At 38.2% G+C, this 21254-nt stretch overlaps 1 protein-coding gene across 2 annotated transcripts in view; it reads right to left on the bottom strand.

Moving 5' to 3' along the window:
- Positions 1 to 21254, bottom strand: part of tmeff2a (transmembrane protein with EGF-like and two follistatin-like domains 2a) — a 104281-nt gene that overhangs the window by 80677 nt on the left and 2350 nt on the right. For both annotated transcript variants that reach the window (XM_067516737.1, XM_067516735.1), the window contains exon 2: positions 12597 to 12706. In XM_067516737.1, the coding sequence (XP_067372838.1) occupies positions 12597 to 12706 (110 nt within the window). The remainder of the gene's footprint in view (positions 1 to 12596; positions 12707 to 21254) is intronic.

The raw sequence follows: 21254 nt of genomic DNA, 5'->3' as shown, positions 1-21254 counted from the left end.
ACGGGTGTATTAATGCCGATTGTTCTGCCATTGTGCATGCTGGCTAAACGTAACTGCTTACTGAGACACTTAAAGCTACAATATGCAACTTCATCAAGCTAGTTGCAGCACAAGACTTGAGAACATCAAATACTGAAGCCATTCAAAGCATCTCATAGATCTACCCTGTAGAATGTAAAATACAGGGTTTACTACTGTACAGTACAATTACTTTATAGTGCATATACATTTTATGGATTACCTTATTGGAACTATTTTATTTTAATTGGGTTCTTGCCTTTAAAAAAGACAGTTTGAAATATGCTTATATAGCTATATTTTCATTTGAAAATAAAACATTTTGTGCAGCACTTTATGCCTAAGGAGTGCACTTGCTTACAGAGCAATTACTGGATACAGCTGGTATCAGTAAGGATGAAATTCTTTACTTTCTTTCTTTCCTCTGTGATCATTTAAATTCTCTCTTTCAGCGTCATAATTTTGTCTACTGTGTGCGTTGATACTGAAAAATCGAGACAAACCCTGGAACACAAATGATGCTTATGCTGATTTCAAATATATTTAGAGCTTGGCTCATTAATGAAGCATAAACAAATGTGACATTTCACAGGCCATTCCTCTGAGAGTGCTGGGTTTTTCCTCTGTGTCTGTCTACCTTTTAGCATCATGTGCTATTGACTCCCACTGGGAAAGCATCACAAACCTCCCTTTTGTGTGTTGTTTTCACCACTGTGATAACATACATTTTAAAATTGAAAAAGGCTGCACTTCACTAATCCCAGTCACACAATTCAAACTGTAAGGGATTTATTAATAATGTGTGCTGATGGTGAGCTGACAAGACCACGACGCGCGAACACACACATTCATGCGAAGAACCAGAGATACATATAAACACAGACACATTCGTCATCCACAGAGACCTGACTGATAGCCTGATCCATTTCCTGTATCCATTAGAGGCGGCTCTAGATTATGCAATTCATCCCAAGGCTATCATCCACCTCTATCAATAATAAACATCTCTACGAAACTAGGGCTAGCCTCAGAGGAAGAAGACGGCACCGCCCAGCACGTTCTACTTCTGATGAAACCCTCAGCCTGCTTGGCCGGCACTGAGCACCACATTTGCTTTCCCCACGACTTGTCTTCGGTTGCTGAGACCCCAAGGCGCAATCTTTACTTATGCCTTCACACACTTATCAAAGCTGCAGCTTTATCAACTCTGACAGAGACGTCTCAGTGCTTATGGTGGTGGCTGAGAGCACCTGTGGCTCATGACAAGAGACAGACTCTCCCGTCCAAGATTCCTCTGTGTCTTTGATGTGGCCTCTTTCTTTCCATCAGTTAGCCCCTTTGCCATGTGATTGATGTGCAGTGCAGTGTTTGTGACATGAGCCAGGGAGGGTGCGGTAAGAGAGCTCAGAAAATGGAGAAAATGTGTCGCTCAACCCAGAAATATTATATTCAATGTTAATCAATATGCATTCTGTGTGAGCTTCACATGAGACCACTGTCAAAGGTTAATCTCTCATGTTGTTTATTGAAATTTATGTCTGCTAAACACAGAAGTACTTTTTTCTGCCTTTTTCTGCAGTAGCTAGTAACAACTCCAGTTACCAAAATAGTGGAAGTTTCGGTTGGAGATTGGAATGGAAGTTTCTGGAATACACGTTGTAGCTTTCAAGAAAAGAAAAATGCATGTATATTATAATTTATTGACTTTAATGATTAATCTCTTTGTAGCTGAAGACTAATCAAGAATATGGCTTAGAAATTGCTTCTCCAAGACATTTAATGGCACTCTGCGTTTAACAAATGTTCTCATCGATGACTTTTGAAGGCGCAGTTTCAGTGCTTTGAAACATCACTAGATAATACAAATCACAGCCCTTTTGAGTCAGATGTAGTGTAACAAAGATGATTAATTTTCATTCATTCTAAACAAAACCATCTTCTCAGATATTAGAATTCACCCTTTCATAGCATCTCATCATTAAAGCTGTTGGCCAGAAGTCCCAAAACTGAATGTGTGGCAACACCACTAAATCAACTTGGTTTATTCTGTCTAACTGTGATATTTTTCAGATTATTAATCACATGCTGGGGAACTGACCTTCTTACATGGTGGAAACAGGGACAACGGAAACCGTAATGATGTCTCACTAAAGAAGAAAGGGGCTGGTGTGTCTGAGATAATGGTCACCAACAGAGTTAAATTCAGTTTCTTTTCACTTCCAATTATATCCAACTTGGTCCCAGAGCGAATGAACTTGGTCTGAGTGAGTGCCAACTGAAAAAGAGCCACAGACAAGTGTTGTGTTCCACAGTCTCCATAAAGTTTTACTTTGCCTTCGAAAAACTTTAAGAAAGGCATTCCACACTACCCAAGACAGTTTCAGTGGATGTCAGAGAAGGAGACGATAAAAACACACACACACACACACACACACACAAACCAACAATAGATCCCTGAGGAGCGTCGTCACAGTGACAAATCTGTTTTGTGCCTGACACTGTCTTGTATTCTACAGACCTCCTGGACAGAGGAGTGTCAAGCGTCATCTGGGTAAGTGACAAACTCTTTTCCCATGATGCCTTGCCATGTTTACGAACCCTGGTCACAATGACAACAGAGAGGGAGAGAGTAGTAGAGGACAGGAACGAAGGAGGGTGAGCTATTTGGACAAGTGAGGGGGGAGAAAGAGACAGACAGAGAGTAATGGAAGAGATGGGAGTTACTGTGACAACAAGAAGATGGAGAGGGATAGAGGGAGACTGGGAGGTGGCTGGCTTGTGCTTTTGCTCTTTAACCACTTGGCAGTCTACTCTTGATTAGGGCCTAGCCCGCCTGTCCCCGCGGAGTCTCCCCAGCCAAGTCACAAGAGACATACTCCTCTGTAATAGTGTCTGACAGGCCAGCCAGAGCCACGGAGGAGCTGACACAGATGCTCCGTTTTTCAGCAGAGACGTTCAACACAATTCCTCCCCAAGTCCCATGTCTCTCCAAGCTCAAATGTTTTAGAAAGGAATAGTGTCGTTGATAAATGCTCATCGTATTTGTATATGTTGTACTAGAGTCTAGGTATAAAGAAAAAGCCTTCCTTAACCACGCTTAGCTGCATCTTGATGTTCATTCGGAATTTAATTAGAAACAAATTACAACGGGATAAAAATCACCTAATTGAAACCTGTGTAATTATGTAGTGTAATAATATAACCGCCTTTAGATGCAAAACACACCAAATTATATGTCACAAGCAGTCCTCAAAACAAATCAAACAATCCGAAAAGTTCGAAAAATCACCCGCCTCTATTAAAATATAAAGAATAATACTGTCAGAGATTATTGAGATTCTTTCATGCATTCTTAGTGCAATGCATCAGCTATTTGTATCAAGAATCAATCAATAATGGATATTGTTATTAAATTGTATGAATTTAATGCTCTGTTATAGAGGAGTATAAACTGGAAAACTTTGATTTTGGAAATGAAAATATTATACTAAAAAGCTTTTCAAAAGCTGATCTCTGTACAGTGCACATAACATTAACTACTGGTCGTAATGTTGTAGCTGATCAATTTATTACACATTAGAAAATCAGTAATCTTTACCTAAACGTACACACACAGATACTTACAATAGCAAACCTGTGTTTCAGAAAAAATATCCACCCAGGTCAACCTTTAATACGCCCCTGTGAGCACTGAAAGACTAGCAAGCAGACCAAATATATAAGAATTTTTAAAAAATAACAGATGAGACGATGGACAACATGGCAGGGAGAAATTTAAAGATGTAGGCTCGAAAGAATTAGAATAAAAGGGATTATGCCCACGCAAAGAAACAGATGAAACCATCCAGCATTTATTTTCTTAGCTAAAACAACAAAGCCTTGGATTAACTTTATTTCCTGCCCTACATCATTACATATTCCACAACCAAACTTCGCTTGCCTCGGTCAAGGTTATGTTTGATAGAAATTCAGCTTTTAAGGTTGAGCATTGTGTGGTATAGGATAAAATAACAACCATTAAGCAGTTATGAAGTACATCAAAATGTCCACAGTAAATTTATACAGCTCATGTTGCCAGTTGGGCATGTTTTGCTTTAATTATCTAAAGAAAAGCACAAGCTCTAGTTCCATGAGTGAACTGACTGAAACTAACATGACTGATTTAATGAAGTACATTTCATATATAATATATAGGTGCTGAAAAAACTCAACTTTGGAACTGAAATATATTTCACGGACCACCCTGAGTCCATGAACAGCAAGTTACTAAAAATAAGGTTTAGTGATTACTCATTGATCTGTTCTCAACCTGTAATCTCGAGAGTCATACATAATAAAACCATTATCGTCCTCATCATCACTGTCCCTTGCCTTTACAGCAGGGTGGCCATTTATACACAGAGGCCAGCATCTGGAAATAAATTCACCATTATTCAAAATGTCAATGTCCCCGTCTGTTCACATGGCTCTGGATAAACGAATGATAAACGAATGCAAATATATGGAATGGGGTCTGCATCAGAAACCAAAGTTGCACCCCCTGGGCCTGTGGGAATCTGAGTGTATCTCTGTAATTGTAGGTATTTCATTACTTTACATCCCATATCAATAGCTTCTCTGTGCAGATTAGAAGGTGTTTGTGTATTTATGTGTGTCGGGAGTGGAAGAGGACAGACAAGTTGTGTGTCCGCAGTCTGAGGAGGACATGGGGCTCGTTGAAAGATGTGTACAGTACTAAAGCCTTTTCACAGGTACTTGTTTAGTGCAATATGAAGGACGCTCTGCCCTTCCAGCACATCATATAAACCCACATTAGCTCTCGTCCCTTTTTGAAGTGCTGTGAGCTTCAGCAGTTCAGCCGTCACAACCCAAACATTTCTGCTGGCAGTGAAAAGACCGAGCAATTCGAGGTCAGGCATTACACTGAATAGTAGCCACATCAAAAAACCAGCAGGGAGCATGCTGAAGACCAAATGTGTGATTCCGTGTGTAGCTCAAATGACCAGGCAGACTTTATGCAAGAAAATGACCATGTTAAAGTGTCCACACAGTTCTCGTTCTGTGCAAAATATATTCAAATGTGTTTCTAAAGCTAAGATGAGGCAATTAGCTTAAACAATCTGCTTATTAAATTAAGTAGATATCTTCAAAATATAAACTATTTTGGACTAAATTCTCTTTGACAGTGTTTCACCATTGCGCTGCAGTGGAAGAAAGAATTAATTTTAAATTAAAAATGTTATAACTTCAATAAAAACTGTTTTAAATATATTTTAGCACAGGTTGAGCTCCAAAGATTTTGGCACCCATCACTTATGATTTTTTTTGTGGGAGGCCTGTGTTAAGAGGACACATGGTTACAGAGAGCAAAACTTTCTTAGTTGTTGAACTGTCCATTGTGCTGTCTGCGTCTGCTTTGAGGTACCTCATGGCTTTAAGTTGAGATGGATAAAAGAAGCCAGTAATTCATAATTCACCAATTTTGTTCATTAACACCATGTACAGCATATTATATTCTGGATAACATAATGTTGTAAGTTAGAAAATAGAGAATACCATGAGTAATTAGTTAAAGAAACTTTAGTGTCCATCCTACAACATCCCACTAGTTCTATTTTTGTTGCTGAAAGCTCGATACAAGTGTCACTTGACAGCAGCAGTGGTAAGTAACTAAGTATATTTACTCGGTTTCTGGACTTTGGATTAATCCTACATTACCAGAGTAATAATGTTTACTTTACTATAACACATATGAGAAAGAAATATTGTAGTTTCCTAATATGAAATATAATCAACTAATAAATTATGATCTACTATTCTGGATCCACCATCCTGGTAGTACAGGTGGTTTGCTGTTAACAACACATGTTTCAAATGAGTTCACAAACTTAACAATACTTTTTTGAAATGAACAAATTACTTTCACAGATAAAGTGAAGATCTCCCAACACTTTATATTTGATTGCTAATTACTAAAGGGTCATTTTCCAAAAACAAAAAAAGAATAATGATGATATTTCAATATAAATTCTGAATAATAGGAGCGCAGAGCCTGAATTTGAGTTTTTATTTAGAAACTCTCTTAATAAGGCACATGTGGAACACATCTAGACACAAATACTTGACTAATGAGTTTGTGTACTTCTACCCCGTCTACTTGACAGGGTAATGGACATACATTGATCACCCACAGCATCACCTGATAGTATTAATATTGTAGTGGACAGGGGTCAGCATGGGAAAATTTTAATGTTGGCCACGATTGACAGGAATCAGAACAAACGGTACATCACAGCGTGTTGTGTATGGGACTGTGCAGCTGCAAGCTGGCCAGAATGCCCATTAACAGCCAATACTAAAATTGCTGAAAAACACTGTAATAGTGCAAGTGCACATAATGTGGGCCATTTCATATTTCTGCTTAATGTGCCAATATGAACGTTTAGACTGGCACTGTTGCATCCACTGTATGCAGACTTCTCTGCATGTTGGTGAGTTAAACATACAATTAATTTTTGTGAGTGTAGTGTCCATTTATTTTGCTCTCTCTTTCCCTTACACACACACACACACATCGTGATATTTACACAGACTATTTGAAGCTACATTAAGTGAAATCTTTAGAAGTGTTTTCAAAACACCCAGCAGAAGGAGACATAAAATTCTCTGAGTTATGTTTATTTTATTGCTTTTTCATTTAAATTTAACTACCACTTAAATACTTTCCCGCATTCTACCATTGTGATAGAGATTTTGTGTAATGAATTTTAAATGTGGGTGAAACTCAATTCTTGAAGCCTGTAGTCTGAACAGTTATTGCTTTTCATTTGTGTTATACACTGGAATTCACCTGAGACATGAAGTATTTGCCCTAGAATTTCACATTAACATTTAACATTTTACTAATCACCCTGATCAAGTTTATAAGATGTTTTACACATTCAGACCTGGAAGTTGCCCTGTACAACCACAGCGTGACCTGTGTCTGCTGAGCAGCTCCGCTAGAGTAGTTGGGATTTAGAGCTTTGCTCATGGGCACCACAGTGGTGATAATGAGGGAGGGGCAAGCACACATTTTATCCCAGGCAGATTCAATCACACCTCTCTAGGGGAATTAAACCACAACCTCCTGGTCACAAGTTTGCTTTTTAAATGACTGCATGCAAAATACTGTGCACTGGACACTTTCACAACACTTAAAACACTTAGAATGATACATTCACATCACAATTTACTAAACTGACAATTTAACAAGCAGGTTACCTTTAGACCTACTCTGTATTAGCCTGCAGCCAGAAACAAGACTATGGGATCAGACAACGAGGTCCTTACAGTAAACCTCACCTCTGTCAGACATTATCTTGCTGTACTACTTCAGAAAAATCTGGTGTCTGGAACAAATCTGCAGAGGCTTTCTTGTGCTTATTTACAGTAATTGAAACACATATTCCAAATCTGACAAATCTGGAAGACTACAAGGACTTTGTGACCTAGGCTTGCTGTCAGAGGCATTGAGCTGTAAGTAATCCTGACAAAAATGACCCATCACATTACTTACATCTGCTGCGTTAACACCTGCCTCCCATTTATCTCCAAAATCTTGCACGGGATCCTCCTTACAGCTTGGACACTTCCAGACATATTCCACTCACCACATGCTGCAATGTCAGATCTTACTTGTAAACAAAGCTGTTGCATCCAGAAGAACATACTCCACAGTGCTTTCCAATTCCATGCCATTTATGCTTCGAGCACCTGTCTAAAAGTTACTGCATCTAAGTTTTTTTCTTCTAATTGAACTTTCAGCACCGTTATATTTTATTATGGTATGGTAAAAATACATACTCTATGTAGTGCATGACCTCTATTTCTGAAAGAATTTCCGTGCACGTTTCTACTTTTGGCCATTTTAACTGTGGTTGCAAATTCATTCACTAAAATTGGTAAGTAAAGGTTTGGTATATAAAATAATTGTTTTAGGAGCACAGTGTTACAGTGGCCAGATATTTATTTATATTAAATTATATTTACCAGTGTGTTTGCTTTAATAATAAAAAACAATTAAATACGAATAAAAAGATCTTATATTTATCTTGTATTTAAATCTCGTATTTAAACTGCATTAATAAGATTAGAATCACATTTTGTATTATTAAAGTCAAATTAACTAATTGCTGTGATTCATAACTTAGATGTGTCTAGGAATGAGCTTCTTGAGGTTGCTTTGAAGCAGTAAACTCTTTTACCTATTGCTAACAAACAAAATGTTCACTGGTCAGTTGTAGCTCAGTCGTCCACAGACCACAGGGTCAGTGGTTCGATTTCCCTTGGGTGAGCCACTTGCATGCCAGCCACTGCCACCAAGCGTGTGTGTGAATGGGTGAATGAGAAGCAACATTGTAAATCGCTTTCGATAAAAGTGTTACATAAGCAAAGCATTTACCACGTTCACGCTATGCTTCCTTCAATTAGCACCAGCCATCAAATGCAATTTCTTTTACGGTTCTCAGTGAAAAACAAAGTCAGTTCTTCCAGATTTTCTTTCTATATTTCTAGCAACCAGCTAGAGCCAACCACTTGTGAACTTGCTGTGACTGCTCTACTCACTACTTGTTAAGCCGTGACATCTAGCCCACAAATTCCTAGGCCTCATGGGAAATAGTGTACTTTAATGGTCACTAAAAATGAAATGCTGGACAAACAATGATATTACATTTTCACAAAAACCCACCTTACTAATCTGAACACAGCAAGTAACGTATGTAATGTAGCGGTAAAAAAGGCTGTATGGTAAATAATTAGCAATTTTAAAAATCTATATAGGATTTTCAATGGGCTTATCTTACTCATGGAAATTAAAATGGAACTTTAACGAAATGAAATTTTACTTCGACACAATCTTTTTCTGACCTTCTTTTGTCACTTAAGCTCAACCAGACGTGGGACGCCATGTTTGGTGAAGATCCTCCTGAGTTTCTGAAATACAGCAATGTATGGAATGACAATGTTGTTCTGTTTCTATTTGTTTTCTCTCTGCTGTGAAAGTGTTCGTCTAGGTGTCACAGTAAGTCAAATTTGGAAAATGTGTGTTGTTATGACTATACTTTCTGAAGTCATAAAATGGCTGTTTTAGAAAAGATATCAATAAAAAAAGAAAGCAAACACTGTGATACCTGTATTAGAAATACATTTATACAGAACCTTCACCAGGAACAACAGGAAATGGGAGCTGGATGTATGGTTTATGTTTAGTTATGAGACAATATTAATGATATACTATAAAGCACCATTACAGAAAGCAATAAAATGTCCCATTTGCACTTTGGTGGAAATTTTAACTAAAGTGTTTTACAGCGCTATGGGGTACGTATGTTTTGACTGGACCCCTTTGGGAATCAGAACTATGACTTGACATTAACAAAACCAAACTGGCAGCAATAGCTTATCCCAGCAGCTACTGTGAGATGATTTACAAAGAAATGTTATGCGATTAGTCAGGGTGTGGTGTTACTTGACAAATAAAGCAACTCTTATTCTGGGATGAGAGAGGATGATACTTTATAGCAGCATGATTCTGGTTAGCGAGTGAAAATCTTGGCTCTTTCAAGACTCAGTGTGAGGCGAATCTAATGCATCTTGGCAATGAATAGTGTCCGTTGATTCCACCACATCAAACTCACTTCCTCTTCACAGAGCCACTTGCGTGTCTGTTCCCTAGGTTTTTTTTTTTGTACGTGTGAGAGTGCACACACTCCCATAGATTATGATAGAACAAAGAAAATCCATCCAAGTTGAGAATTTATACAACTTTTATGTTTCCTCTCACAGCCCGGAATGACCTGCCAACGGGAGAAAAATCTTAGACCTATTTATTTGACAGTGATTGGGAGTGACTGATTATTTCAGGGCACGAAGACCGTTGCAAGGCTATGAAGGTCATGTTTACATTGACTGATGAAATAAAGACACTGACATCAAGAACCTTCCATACAAACAAACAGAAGATGCATAGCCGAGTTGACCTGAGACCCATGGTATTAAGCCAGAAATTGCGGTATGACCTGCTCTTTTCTAAGAGCATACGGAGAGCATTGGTGCACAGCGACAGCAGTATCAGTGTGAGATCTCTTGAAGAGAAATGGAGCTGTAATGTCATTTATCTACAGGCCTCTGTTAACGTTTGCTCTCAGGGAAGTACAAAATTGAGATAAAAGCTGGTGACCAATCGAGTGTCAGCCTGCCTAGTGCCTGCTTGCACTGATGACGTGCTGATAAAAGCGACAGATGAGAACACGTGCTGCATCTTCAAATCTCTGCGGCTTCATTTCTCTATGGCTCTGCATAGCATATTAGTCGGCAGAGCTTGCAAACGTTATACCAAAATCAATACTCAGCTGACTGGTTTGCTCTCTTTTTTATTATAGGTCTGGTCATAAAGTTAAGTATGAGTCATTACCAAGAACAGTGTAATTTTCTAGACTTGTGCCATTAATGACAGCCTTTCATTCTTTGGTCTCATCAGGGGTAGTCTTGTTTATGAAGATGGAGAGCATACAGTGGGTTCAGGATAGCGACACGGTGTTTCACAAGGCGCTGTAAACTTGGCTCATGGGATGCAGCTGCCTTCCCTTGGGGCTGATATTATCCAATTAAGACAATGGACTTCGATCCAATTGATTATACGACTCTGTCAAAGACTGTTTAAATTTTAAATGTATGTACCTTTCATTTCATCATTTGTTTCAAAAAACATATATTAACTGTTTGCTGTACTTATTCTAATTTTTTTTCATCGTCCAAAGTCCTATTAATTTCTATCAATCTCACTGAGAGAACATGACTTCCGAATTGTTGTACAGTTTTATGTAGACACAACAACATATGTTAAAGTGATCAGTCACAATATTAATACCACCTTATGATTTTAATATTGAGTGGACAGGAGTCAACTACTTCATGTCAGGTAATTACTGGCCTCCACATCATCCATTACATGGAACTTGTATGGAACATGTATTTACCTCCATGACTCAGAGTTTTTTTAAGATCAATTGGATTAAGAGCTAAATAATTTGCAGTCCAAGTCAACACATTGAAGTCATTGTTGTGTTCCTCAAACCATTCTTGAATTTTGTTGCAGTAGGGCAGGGTGTTTTATCTTGCTTAAAAAGCCATCTGGAAATGTGTCCTTTTGTTAAGGACACACATCACAACATTTTTCAGATCTCTAAATTGGTTTCTAGAAACCACCTGCAACTGGTTCAAAGCTTTGACTCTCACCTACAAAGTGGTCAACCCAACCCTGCCTACTTAAACTCCCTTATAAAGGTCTACAACCATCCCGACCACTGCAGTCTGCCAACAAATGATCTCTGGTGGTTCCTTCACCACACAGCAAAAAGATCTCAAGCAAAGGTCTTCAGCTTAGTGGCCTCACCATTGTGGAATGAGCTGCCAAACTCTGAAGGTCAGCAGCTAGTTAAAGAAAGAACTCTTCTGCAAATTAAAAAAAAAAAACAGGACCCAAGGATTCCTAGCAGAAAATTGTCTAAAACATCACACTCCCTCTGCTAGCTAGTCTCCTTCCCATAGTGCATCCTAGTGACATAAAAGAAAATGTGATTCATCAGATCACCTTCTTCCATTGCTCTGTGGTCCAGTTCTGATGCTCACATACCAATTAAGGCTGCTTTTGGCAGTGGCCACAGGTCATCTTGGGTACCCTGACAGGTGCGCGGCTACACAGGCCCGTACACATCAGGTTGTGATACACTGTGTTTTGACACCTTTCTACGGGAACCAGGAATAACTTTTTTTTGGCAATTTGAGCTACAGTAGCTCTTTTACTGAATCAGACTACATGGGGCAGCCTATGCTCCTCACGTGCATCAATGAACCATGACCCTGTTGCTGGTTCACCAGTTTACCTTTCTTAGACCACTTTTAGTAAATCCTGATCACTGCACAAGTGCTGCACCTTTGGAGTTACTCTGACACAGTCTTCTAGCCATAATAATTTGGCTCTTATCAAAGGGCTTAAATCCTTACGCTTGCCCATGTTTTCTGCTCTTTAACACATCAACTTTGGGGACAAATTATTTGCTTGCTGCTTAATATATCTTACCCTCTTTCAAGCGCCATTACAATGAGATAATCAAAGTTATTCACTTCACCTGTCAGTGGTCATAATGTTATGGCTGATAATGGTGTGTGTGGCAAATCAGTGTTAGAATATTGAATTTCTGGAGTAAAGTATAGTTTAGTTTATGAAACAGCCTGTGGATATAATGCTTGATTACTTGTTTCTAGATACCTGGAAATGCCTATTTTGCCTATTCTGAAATGGCATTTAAAAGACACAGCACTCTTCAAACTTACTACCCTTATATACCCTTCAACGTTTGCAGAAATGTAATGTTTGATTGGTCTGTTAAAGTCGCTAAGCTATAAATCGATGATTAATGTTTAGCAATGAGTTGGGCAAATGGGCAATTAATGCAAACCTGTGTCAAAAGAAAAAAAAAAAAAAAAACAACCAAACCATTGAAGAGCAAAGAAACATCACATCTTGATCTTACCTTGAAATCGCAAATGCATGTCACCATGTTCCCAATTCTTAGACACTCCCCATCGAACTTGCATGTGTTGGTGTCGCACAAGAACAGGTCTGTGTCCCGGTCATCAAAACCTGGAGGACCAAAGCCAACAAGAGACATCAGTGACTAAATATTTCTCTGTTCTGCCCTCAAACAACTCTAACATGAGCTCAACTAAGGGTTGTACTAAATGAGTGTCTGCCACTGGTCATGGGTCCCACAGCACCATGCAAGTCTTTGATCAAATACTGTACAATTTGAAAAGACAATGCTAGTACACATCCTTGTCCTTTGCTGCCAAAATGATAAAATACATAAGGAAGCACTAGTCTCTGGACTCTATTAGAGAAATTAACTGAATATATTTCTTCATTTGACAGCTGAGAGCCCAATAGGTCAGACCAAAATTTTACATTTGCTCAATAGATGTGACATCTGGTGACTATGGAGGCCATTGGGCATGATTGATTTTCTGCCCATATTGAAACAGGTGTATTCATCATATTTCCCAATTGATTTATTCAGGATTTCTTTTAACATTTGTTTGTGTACAACAAGGACGACTCCCAGGGCGTTGTCCTGGAGAAGCAAACCTTGGACATGATCCGATTCAGGCTGCGTTAGGGATCTCAAATGTCTGCAGTGAAGCATCCTGAATTAAATCAAAGAGTCACATGGGCATGAGACTGTAGACTGAGCTCAGGGCTATTAGTCTACCTGATTATTACACAAAGCAAGCCCATGTACATGTATCTTTTGCAGTAAACAGCACATAGGTATAAAGTCCATCCCAAATTCAACTTGCTGGTGAAAACGTTTAACTAGTGAGATGATGCTAAAGATAACTGCAACCCTGAATAACAGCAGATTTCGAGTGGTTTTAATATTTTCAGCAGAGGAATCATTTAACTTTTTGGTTAAGAGGGGGATAGAATAATAAAAATAAAAAAAACATCTATTGTGGGTATTTTGATGTAGGATTACTCACACGAAGCCATCTGACACCCTGCTTTGTTTGAACTGTGTGTTTAGAGAGCTTTCTGTAAAAATGTAGCATTATTATGCATAGATAAATGCTTACCTCAGCCTTCTGAGAGACCAAAGCCCGAATGATGGAACTTCTTTACATATTAACTTATCAAATATATGTTATTGTCTGGATAAATCCTCTAATATGCAAAAATCTTTCATTCATGAGTTATAGGACTGTTTGTGCGGCTGTTTGTGTTCAAGTCAATATACTGTTGTTGAGTTTTGTATCTTGGCATTTGGATTATCTGATTTCCAGTAAAAACCACTGTTACTAAAATATTTTAAGGCCTGTTGTCTGAAGCCAATCTTCATATATTTGAAAGGAAACAAGCCCTGACTGCTGATTAGTTGAAGCTACGTGTTTTAAATTAACATAATCTCTACAATTGCGATGTGACAAGAGAAAAACATATGCATATCTACATATACCACAATCAACAATATGGAAATACTTTCCTGAAGCAAACGAACCACTAGAACAGTACAGACTGATCACATTACTTGGTACAAATGCCACATCTTAAAAAAGAGTTGTAAATGTGATGTTAACGGAAACCTGAGACTCTGAGTTTTCTTTGAATTGTGGCTTTGTAGCAGCTTTGGTGCTTGGTAGTTTTTGGCAGCATGGTAAAATTAGAATTTGACACTGAGAAATAACATTAAAGATACTCATCTTTGATGTTCAAAGATCAAGTGAAAGTTCGAACAATGTAAAGGACTGTTCATTTTTCTCAGTTCATGCTTTGAGACTCCATAAATGTGTTTTATCTAGAAATCTGTGCATGCAAAGTATTTCACCTATGTGTCTAAGATCGAGTGAGTTTACACTGAACAGACTGATAGTTGCACGGTAAGCATGTGCACTAAAGCCTATACAGTTTAATGTGTGTTCTTTTCTTTAAGGCCATAACTAATCTTCCAAAAATGCATCCGCTCCTGCAGATGGTGAGATACTTCTGGTACAAACATTTTTTTTAAATGTGGAAAATAAAAAGATTATTTCCATAAAACCTTATTTAAAAAAACGATTTCAGTGCAAATTGAAATGTAAGTCTTATGTGATCTCATAGAGATTTTCTCTTTTGACATGTCATCCTCTGTATTCTGCCCAAATGTCAAGTTCAGCTTTCTAACAATTCACCTAGAGCAGGTGAGACATCACTATCTGGCTCAAGGATGGCTTCTTGTTCTCTTACAATGCACCACTCCAGCACGTAGCTCTGTAGCTCTACTGACATAGTAGAAAAAGCTGGATTCAAATAACATCCACCAACCAATAAATTGACTTTACAGTTTTACTGTATGACTAACAGTCACTTCCAGCTGTCCAAAAGAGCACTTTAAAAGCACTTTTATATTTTTAACCTCCAGGAGTGTTCCTGTTGCCACTGATACAAAGCCTCACAAGCGAGTATAATGAGATTCAAAATGAACAACATAAACAGTCTGGCTTTTGCCCCTGTAGAAACTTTAATAGGAACATTTTATGACAGTTCTCAGTGTCCTCGTCTTTTGTCCAGCCATATTAAAAGACAGATATTTAACAATGCTATTTTCTATCTCCAGATCTTAGGATACACATATAATATGATACTCAGCATCTTCCGTCACTTAGCTGTAATACTGCACTTCTAACAGTCCTCCTTGGCATGAAGCAACATATCTGGCATTAACACCCAATGGAAGAGAAGCCCATGCTAAAATGAACATGCCATTTGCCAGGGTCCTCAATGACTATAAAGTGCAAATATACACTCATATCATTGAACCAAGAACGCTGACATGAGAGGGTTTGGCACATAAAGTGGATGAATGGAACAAAGCCCTTAGCCCAAAGAGGGCCGTATGAGGCAAGGTGAAAGGTCACACACAATAAAACTGGCACCCATGCAGCTGGCATGTTGATACTCACTAATGATTCTCACTGGAGAGAGGCATTGTTATGATTGCTACTGGCCTGTGTGTACAAATGATTGGAGATTATCAGATCCTTTTTAGGCCAACTGGTAAAGTTTTGTAACTTGATAATTATTTTGTGAAATCAGTCCAAACTACCACTTTGATACTTTTGATATTTCAGTCTTTTAGAAAAGGCAGTTGTCTAATGTGGCTCCTCATCATGTCACAAAACATGTAAAACTTCAGGCAAGAAGAAAAACGTATCACTTGTAAACAGTAAGTTACAATACATGAATTCATTTCTAATTAGGTCATTCGTTTAATCATATCAACAATCCAGGCTTAAAGGAAAACAAAGGCACTGTCTACAGTACAATCAGAAAAAAATTTTGTTTTAATGAACTCTTTTTAGAGACTTGTCAGCATTTGTTTTAGATTTTTGGCATTACAATGAAACAAGTATTAAATAAATAATAAAAATTTAAAATTAAATAAAAATCCCAGATAATCACTCCTCAGAAATGTCACTTAATTATATGACAAGCGTCGCCTTTAGCAAGTGCTTACAGTTCTGGGACAATCTGAGTGGAGGCTTCTCATACATTACTTCAATAATAATAAATGACACCAGTAACAATGATATGCAAAACACATTTAGCTATTGCCATTCTCGTATATGGTAGCTGTTTTCTAAAATTTTAATCCGTACACTTGAAGACAACAACAACCTATTTCCGTACTTTGGTATAAAAAAGCAATTTTTCTGTGCTGATTTGAATAGGCTGAAAAGGGGGTGTTTTTACTGCAAGGTGAAAATACAAAATGTCAAACTTATTGTGTTTGTAGCTACTAAACAACTCAAAGTGTGGTTTATGTGCATTTTTTGATCACTTGTTCCTTTTCAAATGTCCATTTACCACTTCAGCATCGAGGTTTATCCACACAAAGCCATTTTCCTTCTTGAGCGGCTAAGGATAAAAACCCTGATAGTTCTGCACTGTTTTCTGGCTTCAGCATTCATATCCACAACACTTGAGAAAAGTAAAGCGTTTTGTTATTGTTCTATCTCCAACACTGGGATCAATTTCTGTGTTGAAACAGATCTTACAACTACAGACTGCGTGTTTGAAAAAAATGGTGCTTGTGTAATAAAAAAAAGCAAATTCACAAAAGAAAGTAAACATTGGCAGGTAAGGTTGGTGTCCTTGTACATTAATGCCGAAAAACAAAAATGCTTCCCTATAGATCATAAACACCTCAGTGTCATTTTTGTATTTGTAGTTTAACAAGTTACAAAAAAGAAACTGTGTCACATAAAGGAGAGCTGTCAAGGCTGACAGTAAAGAATATAAGTCCCGATATCAGTTTTAACAGTGGTGAGAGGAAATTACAGATGGCAGCAAGACACTGAGTTGCAGTGTGGGTACAGTCAGTGGAGAACTAGACAGGTGTCTTGGTGAAAGACCGACGTTAGCTGCCTGATGTGTTGGCTGAAGATCATGTACGTGCTCAGATGCTGCATCGGGGCTCGGGAAATGGCTCTGTTGCAAAGGCACATTGGATCAGGGCTCTGCCTTGTTGTGGCCACTGTAGTAGAAACTGACAGATTTGTTTTTTTTTTAATTGATTTTTATCTCTCTACTGAAAGTAACACCCAAACAAAGCAAAAGGAAACAACGTTCCATAGTTGAGCAGTTCTTTTTTGAATATTTTACTGTTACAAATGTGCTGAATTTGATAGATCAAAATAAATAATCTGTCACTGAAAATGATGAAGAAACAGGTAAAGATATAGCTTTATATTTACTATTTACTATTTTTAAAACTGCTAAAAGTAATAAGTCATGTTATTCCTGAAGTGTGATTGTGCATTTCACAATGTTGTAAAGTTTCTTCCCTCATATCCGACAGTACCAGACTAGAGATACTAGCAGTAGTAGTGTTAACACTGGCAATAAATGGTTTAAAATATGAACTATAATACATAGGAATCAGCTCACTAGGTATGGTAAAGATGTTTGTGGCTTGTACCACAAGGGAAAGAAAGAGAGGGAGAGCTGGGAAAAGAAAAGGTAAGAGAAAGCGAACACACTGAGAGAGAGAGATAAATGAGAGGTTCCAGTAGCACAGGGCATGAAAGCTAGCACCTTTTTAGTTTGACACCGTTTAGGAGAACTGTGGACTTGATGTCCTGACTGGCTAAAATTGGCAGCCTGAACTGATATCACACAGCGCACTGTGAGGAAACTGACTCCAAACATCGACGTTTTTTTTTTTTTTTTCCTTTAGTATTTCTGCTCTTACAGCTTGTACAAATGATAATATAACATATTCACATTTCAAAACATCACTTCCCCGACAACCTACAAAGACAAATATCAGTGATTAAATCTAAATCTTAGTTAATCTTTTTTCTATTTAATTGACATATAATAGACCAAAAAAAAAAAAAAAGGAACAGACTTCTACATTATCAACACGGAAAAGCAACTGTAGGGAGAACAAAGGTGACAGAAAGTCTACTGGAGCGTCTTGACTGTAGAAGGGACAAATGTTCCTGTCCAACAGTGATCACATATGATACAGAATGCAGTGGCATTACCAACAATAAATATTTGTAGTGACCTCAGCTGTCATTAAGTGTTGGTTTATAGTCTGGTGTGGTGCCACGTATTGGTTTTTTGTGTCCTTATCTGTTCTTTGTACTTATATTTGCATTATTTGTGTACTTTTTTTAAAGTATAGGCACACAGATAAGAATTAAACCTCCTCTTCTCTCTGGGTGGTAGTTGAAATACAGTTTCTGTGCACTGGCCAGGTAACACTGTGTCAGAGGCCAAGGAAACTTACACTTCCTGCTCTTGGCCTGTCGTTCCAGGAGGAGATTACAGCGAACTGAATAATTAACGAAAACAGGCTGGCAAACATCAAATATTGAAAAGGTAATGTTTATATGCTAACGATTAAGATGGCAAGCAAAGCACTTACTTGTCTAAAGGAGAGAGCTTGTCAGCCAAATGCATCTCCTCCTACCTATCTGGAATTTCACAACCCTAAGAAGGCCGAGGAGTCCTCCCCCTTGTTTTAGGCACTGTGCTGATCAATATTCAAGTAGACTGAATTAATAATGAAGGTTGAACAACCACACTGGTGAGACATCCTTTCTTGACCTCCCTAATGCCACAGGCCGTTTTTTTTTTCTTTACCTTTGCAACAGGTCTGTCATTGAAGATGTTATAGTTCAGCCTTTAGTACGTTAGCCAGTCCCTCCAGGAGTTTGTGGACCTTTTTGTCATTGTTGTGGCCTGATTTTGTGACAGCGGGATTGGTTGAATTATTTGGTGAGATTCCAACATCACAGAGGCTTTGCATATTCTGTACTCATCCCTGTCACTTCAACTATCAAAACATTGCATGGCCTTTCAGAGTTGACAACAACTGGCGGGGGGGGGGGGGGGGGGGGGGTCAGTGAAGTAGCGTTTGTGGCCTCTTAAAATATTTCCCCACAGAAGGTGTAAGGTAAATCCTGGAGTAAATAAATTGTGTTTAATCTGTGGAAAAGTCTTTTAATTTTGCTGAAGATGAAACTGAACTGTATGAACTGAAACTAGTACTTAGTCATTAAGCAAGAAATGAATATTAATGTTGTGAGCATCAATTTGTTTTTCAGTGTGGGTGAATAAAGTGGGGAAAAAAAAACAACATGAACTGTTTTCAAAGTATGCGAGTGCACCTTTTTAAAAAATGACAGGCTAAAGGCCACCAATGGTTTGACTGTGACAATTACAAAATGTTAAGTGCGGTGTTAAGGTGGCTAAATGTGTTGACATTTTTGACCTTCTTTTTCCTATGACTTGGTTTTCTGTGGTCTCTTTGTGAAACTTGATTAATTTAGCTTCAGAGTTTGTGGTCTGGCAAATATTTAGTTAGTTTTTTTTAGTTTATACATATAAACAATGGACCAAATGACTATGAGTATGCAAATGGGGTCACACTGAATGATAAACCTACAGAAAAAAATAAGACTGAGTTATTTTTTTCAGTTTCTTTCAGCTCATTGCTTTGGTTTTATGGCTCATAACTTTACGGTTTTGGCTGACTTGCACCCCTCTCATCAAGGCTGTTTCCACATGCAGCACATAGTTGTTCTCAGTTTTTAAACAAAGTGGAACCTTTATGGTGTCAGGAAAAGACTGAGATATTTCCCTCTAGAGTTGGAGGAGACCAAAAGAGAGCCATTAGAAGTTCATTAATTTGGGAAACTAAAACGGAAGGGAAATGTTGTTCCTGTGTCATATCCCCTTATTCCGGTAATTTGTTAGTGTAGTTCACGACTTGGTTCTACTGCCTCAAAATAGGCTTTTTTTTTTTTTTTTTTTTTTTTTACATGTTTAATAAGATGTACCCTCTTACTAAACATTACATTCACACTAAACAACAAAAAAAATTGCCACAATGGTGGCGTGGATAGCCACCTCACATGTTGAAGGTTGTGGGTTCGCGCCTCGACTGACCGTGGCCTTTATGTGTTGAGTTTTCTCCCCACGCTTGCGATGATTTCCAAAGGTTAGGCTAATTATTGACTCTAAAAATACCCATAGGTGTGAATGTGAATGGTTGTCTCTTGTGTTGGCTGGTGACCTGTCCAGGATGTACCCTGCCTCTCGCCCTATGACAGCTGGGTCAGGCCCGAGCCCTCACCTGACCCAAAACAGGATAGTCAGTTACAGATAAGGGATAGATGGATGTTTAAAGGTCTAAAAGTATAAAGTATAGTGTTGATTTCCATCTTGTAATCTACACATAGGTTATATGTATAATATAGCTGAATAAGTACCAAAAAGGTCATTATTATGCAGCAGAATACATAAATGCCAATCCAATAAAAGAAAAATCAACTCAAAGACCTTTTTCTCCAACCACCTTATCAACTTGACAAGATGTCTTTTGTAAAGATGGGCCAAACTAGCCGATTTCTTCTTTTTCTTCTTCTAATTAAAGATACAAGGAACAATAACTGTGTGCTTGTTTGTATCATTAATATGTCTGGTGCTTATTCCTCTATTGTGAAACACCTTGTAACCTTCATTTTGCTATACAGATTAGCCCCTATGCGGTCTCAGTGACAGACCTCCATGTCTCTAGACAGATGCCAACAACACTATTTTTGCCAAACAAAGTTTTGTGTGTGTGTCTGTGTGTGTGTGAGTCTGTCTCTTTTATTCCATTGAACAAAATCTTATTCAAGACCCACTCAGTGGCAGCAGTGCAATGACACGACTGCATGTAATCTGTGTCTTAGCAGTCAGGCGACAGTGAAATCATCACCAAACTGTTTTTCAGTCTGTTTTAGTCTTCCAGCACTGAAAACTGACAATACAATACAACGGTGTTGCTGTTATAGCTTTTATATGCAGGAATGAGTGGATAATTAAGCACTGACTGCTGTTTTTTTTATTTTTTTTTTTATTGTGTGCCACTTGTTGTGATCCGTTAATTCTAATTGATGCTGAGTGCATGTGTGTATGTGTGTGTACATTATGCACAGTATATGCACTTAAGGCTCCTCAAGGCGTGTTAGATAAAAGCCTTCGCCGAAATGCATATGAGAGTGCATCCGGAAGTGGGGAGGTAGGCAAGTGTGTAGCCTATTTGGACAGGGTGTGTACCATTATCAGTCCTTACAAGCAAATCATCACCACCATCAGC

The sequence above is a fragment of the Channa argus genome, chromosome 9 (assembly GCF_033026475.1).
Source record: "Channa argus isolate prfri chromosome 9, Channa argus male v1.0, whole genome shotgun sequence".
Taxonomy (NCBI): domain Eukaryota; kingdom Metazoa; phylum Chordata; class Actinopteri; order Anabantiformes; family Channidae; genus Channa; species Channa argus.
The sequence above is the reverse complement of the archived record's forward strand: the minus strand, read 5'-3'. Positions and strand labels throughout refer to the sequence as shown.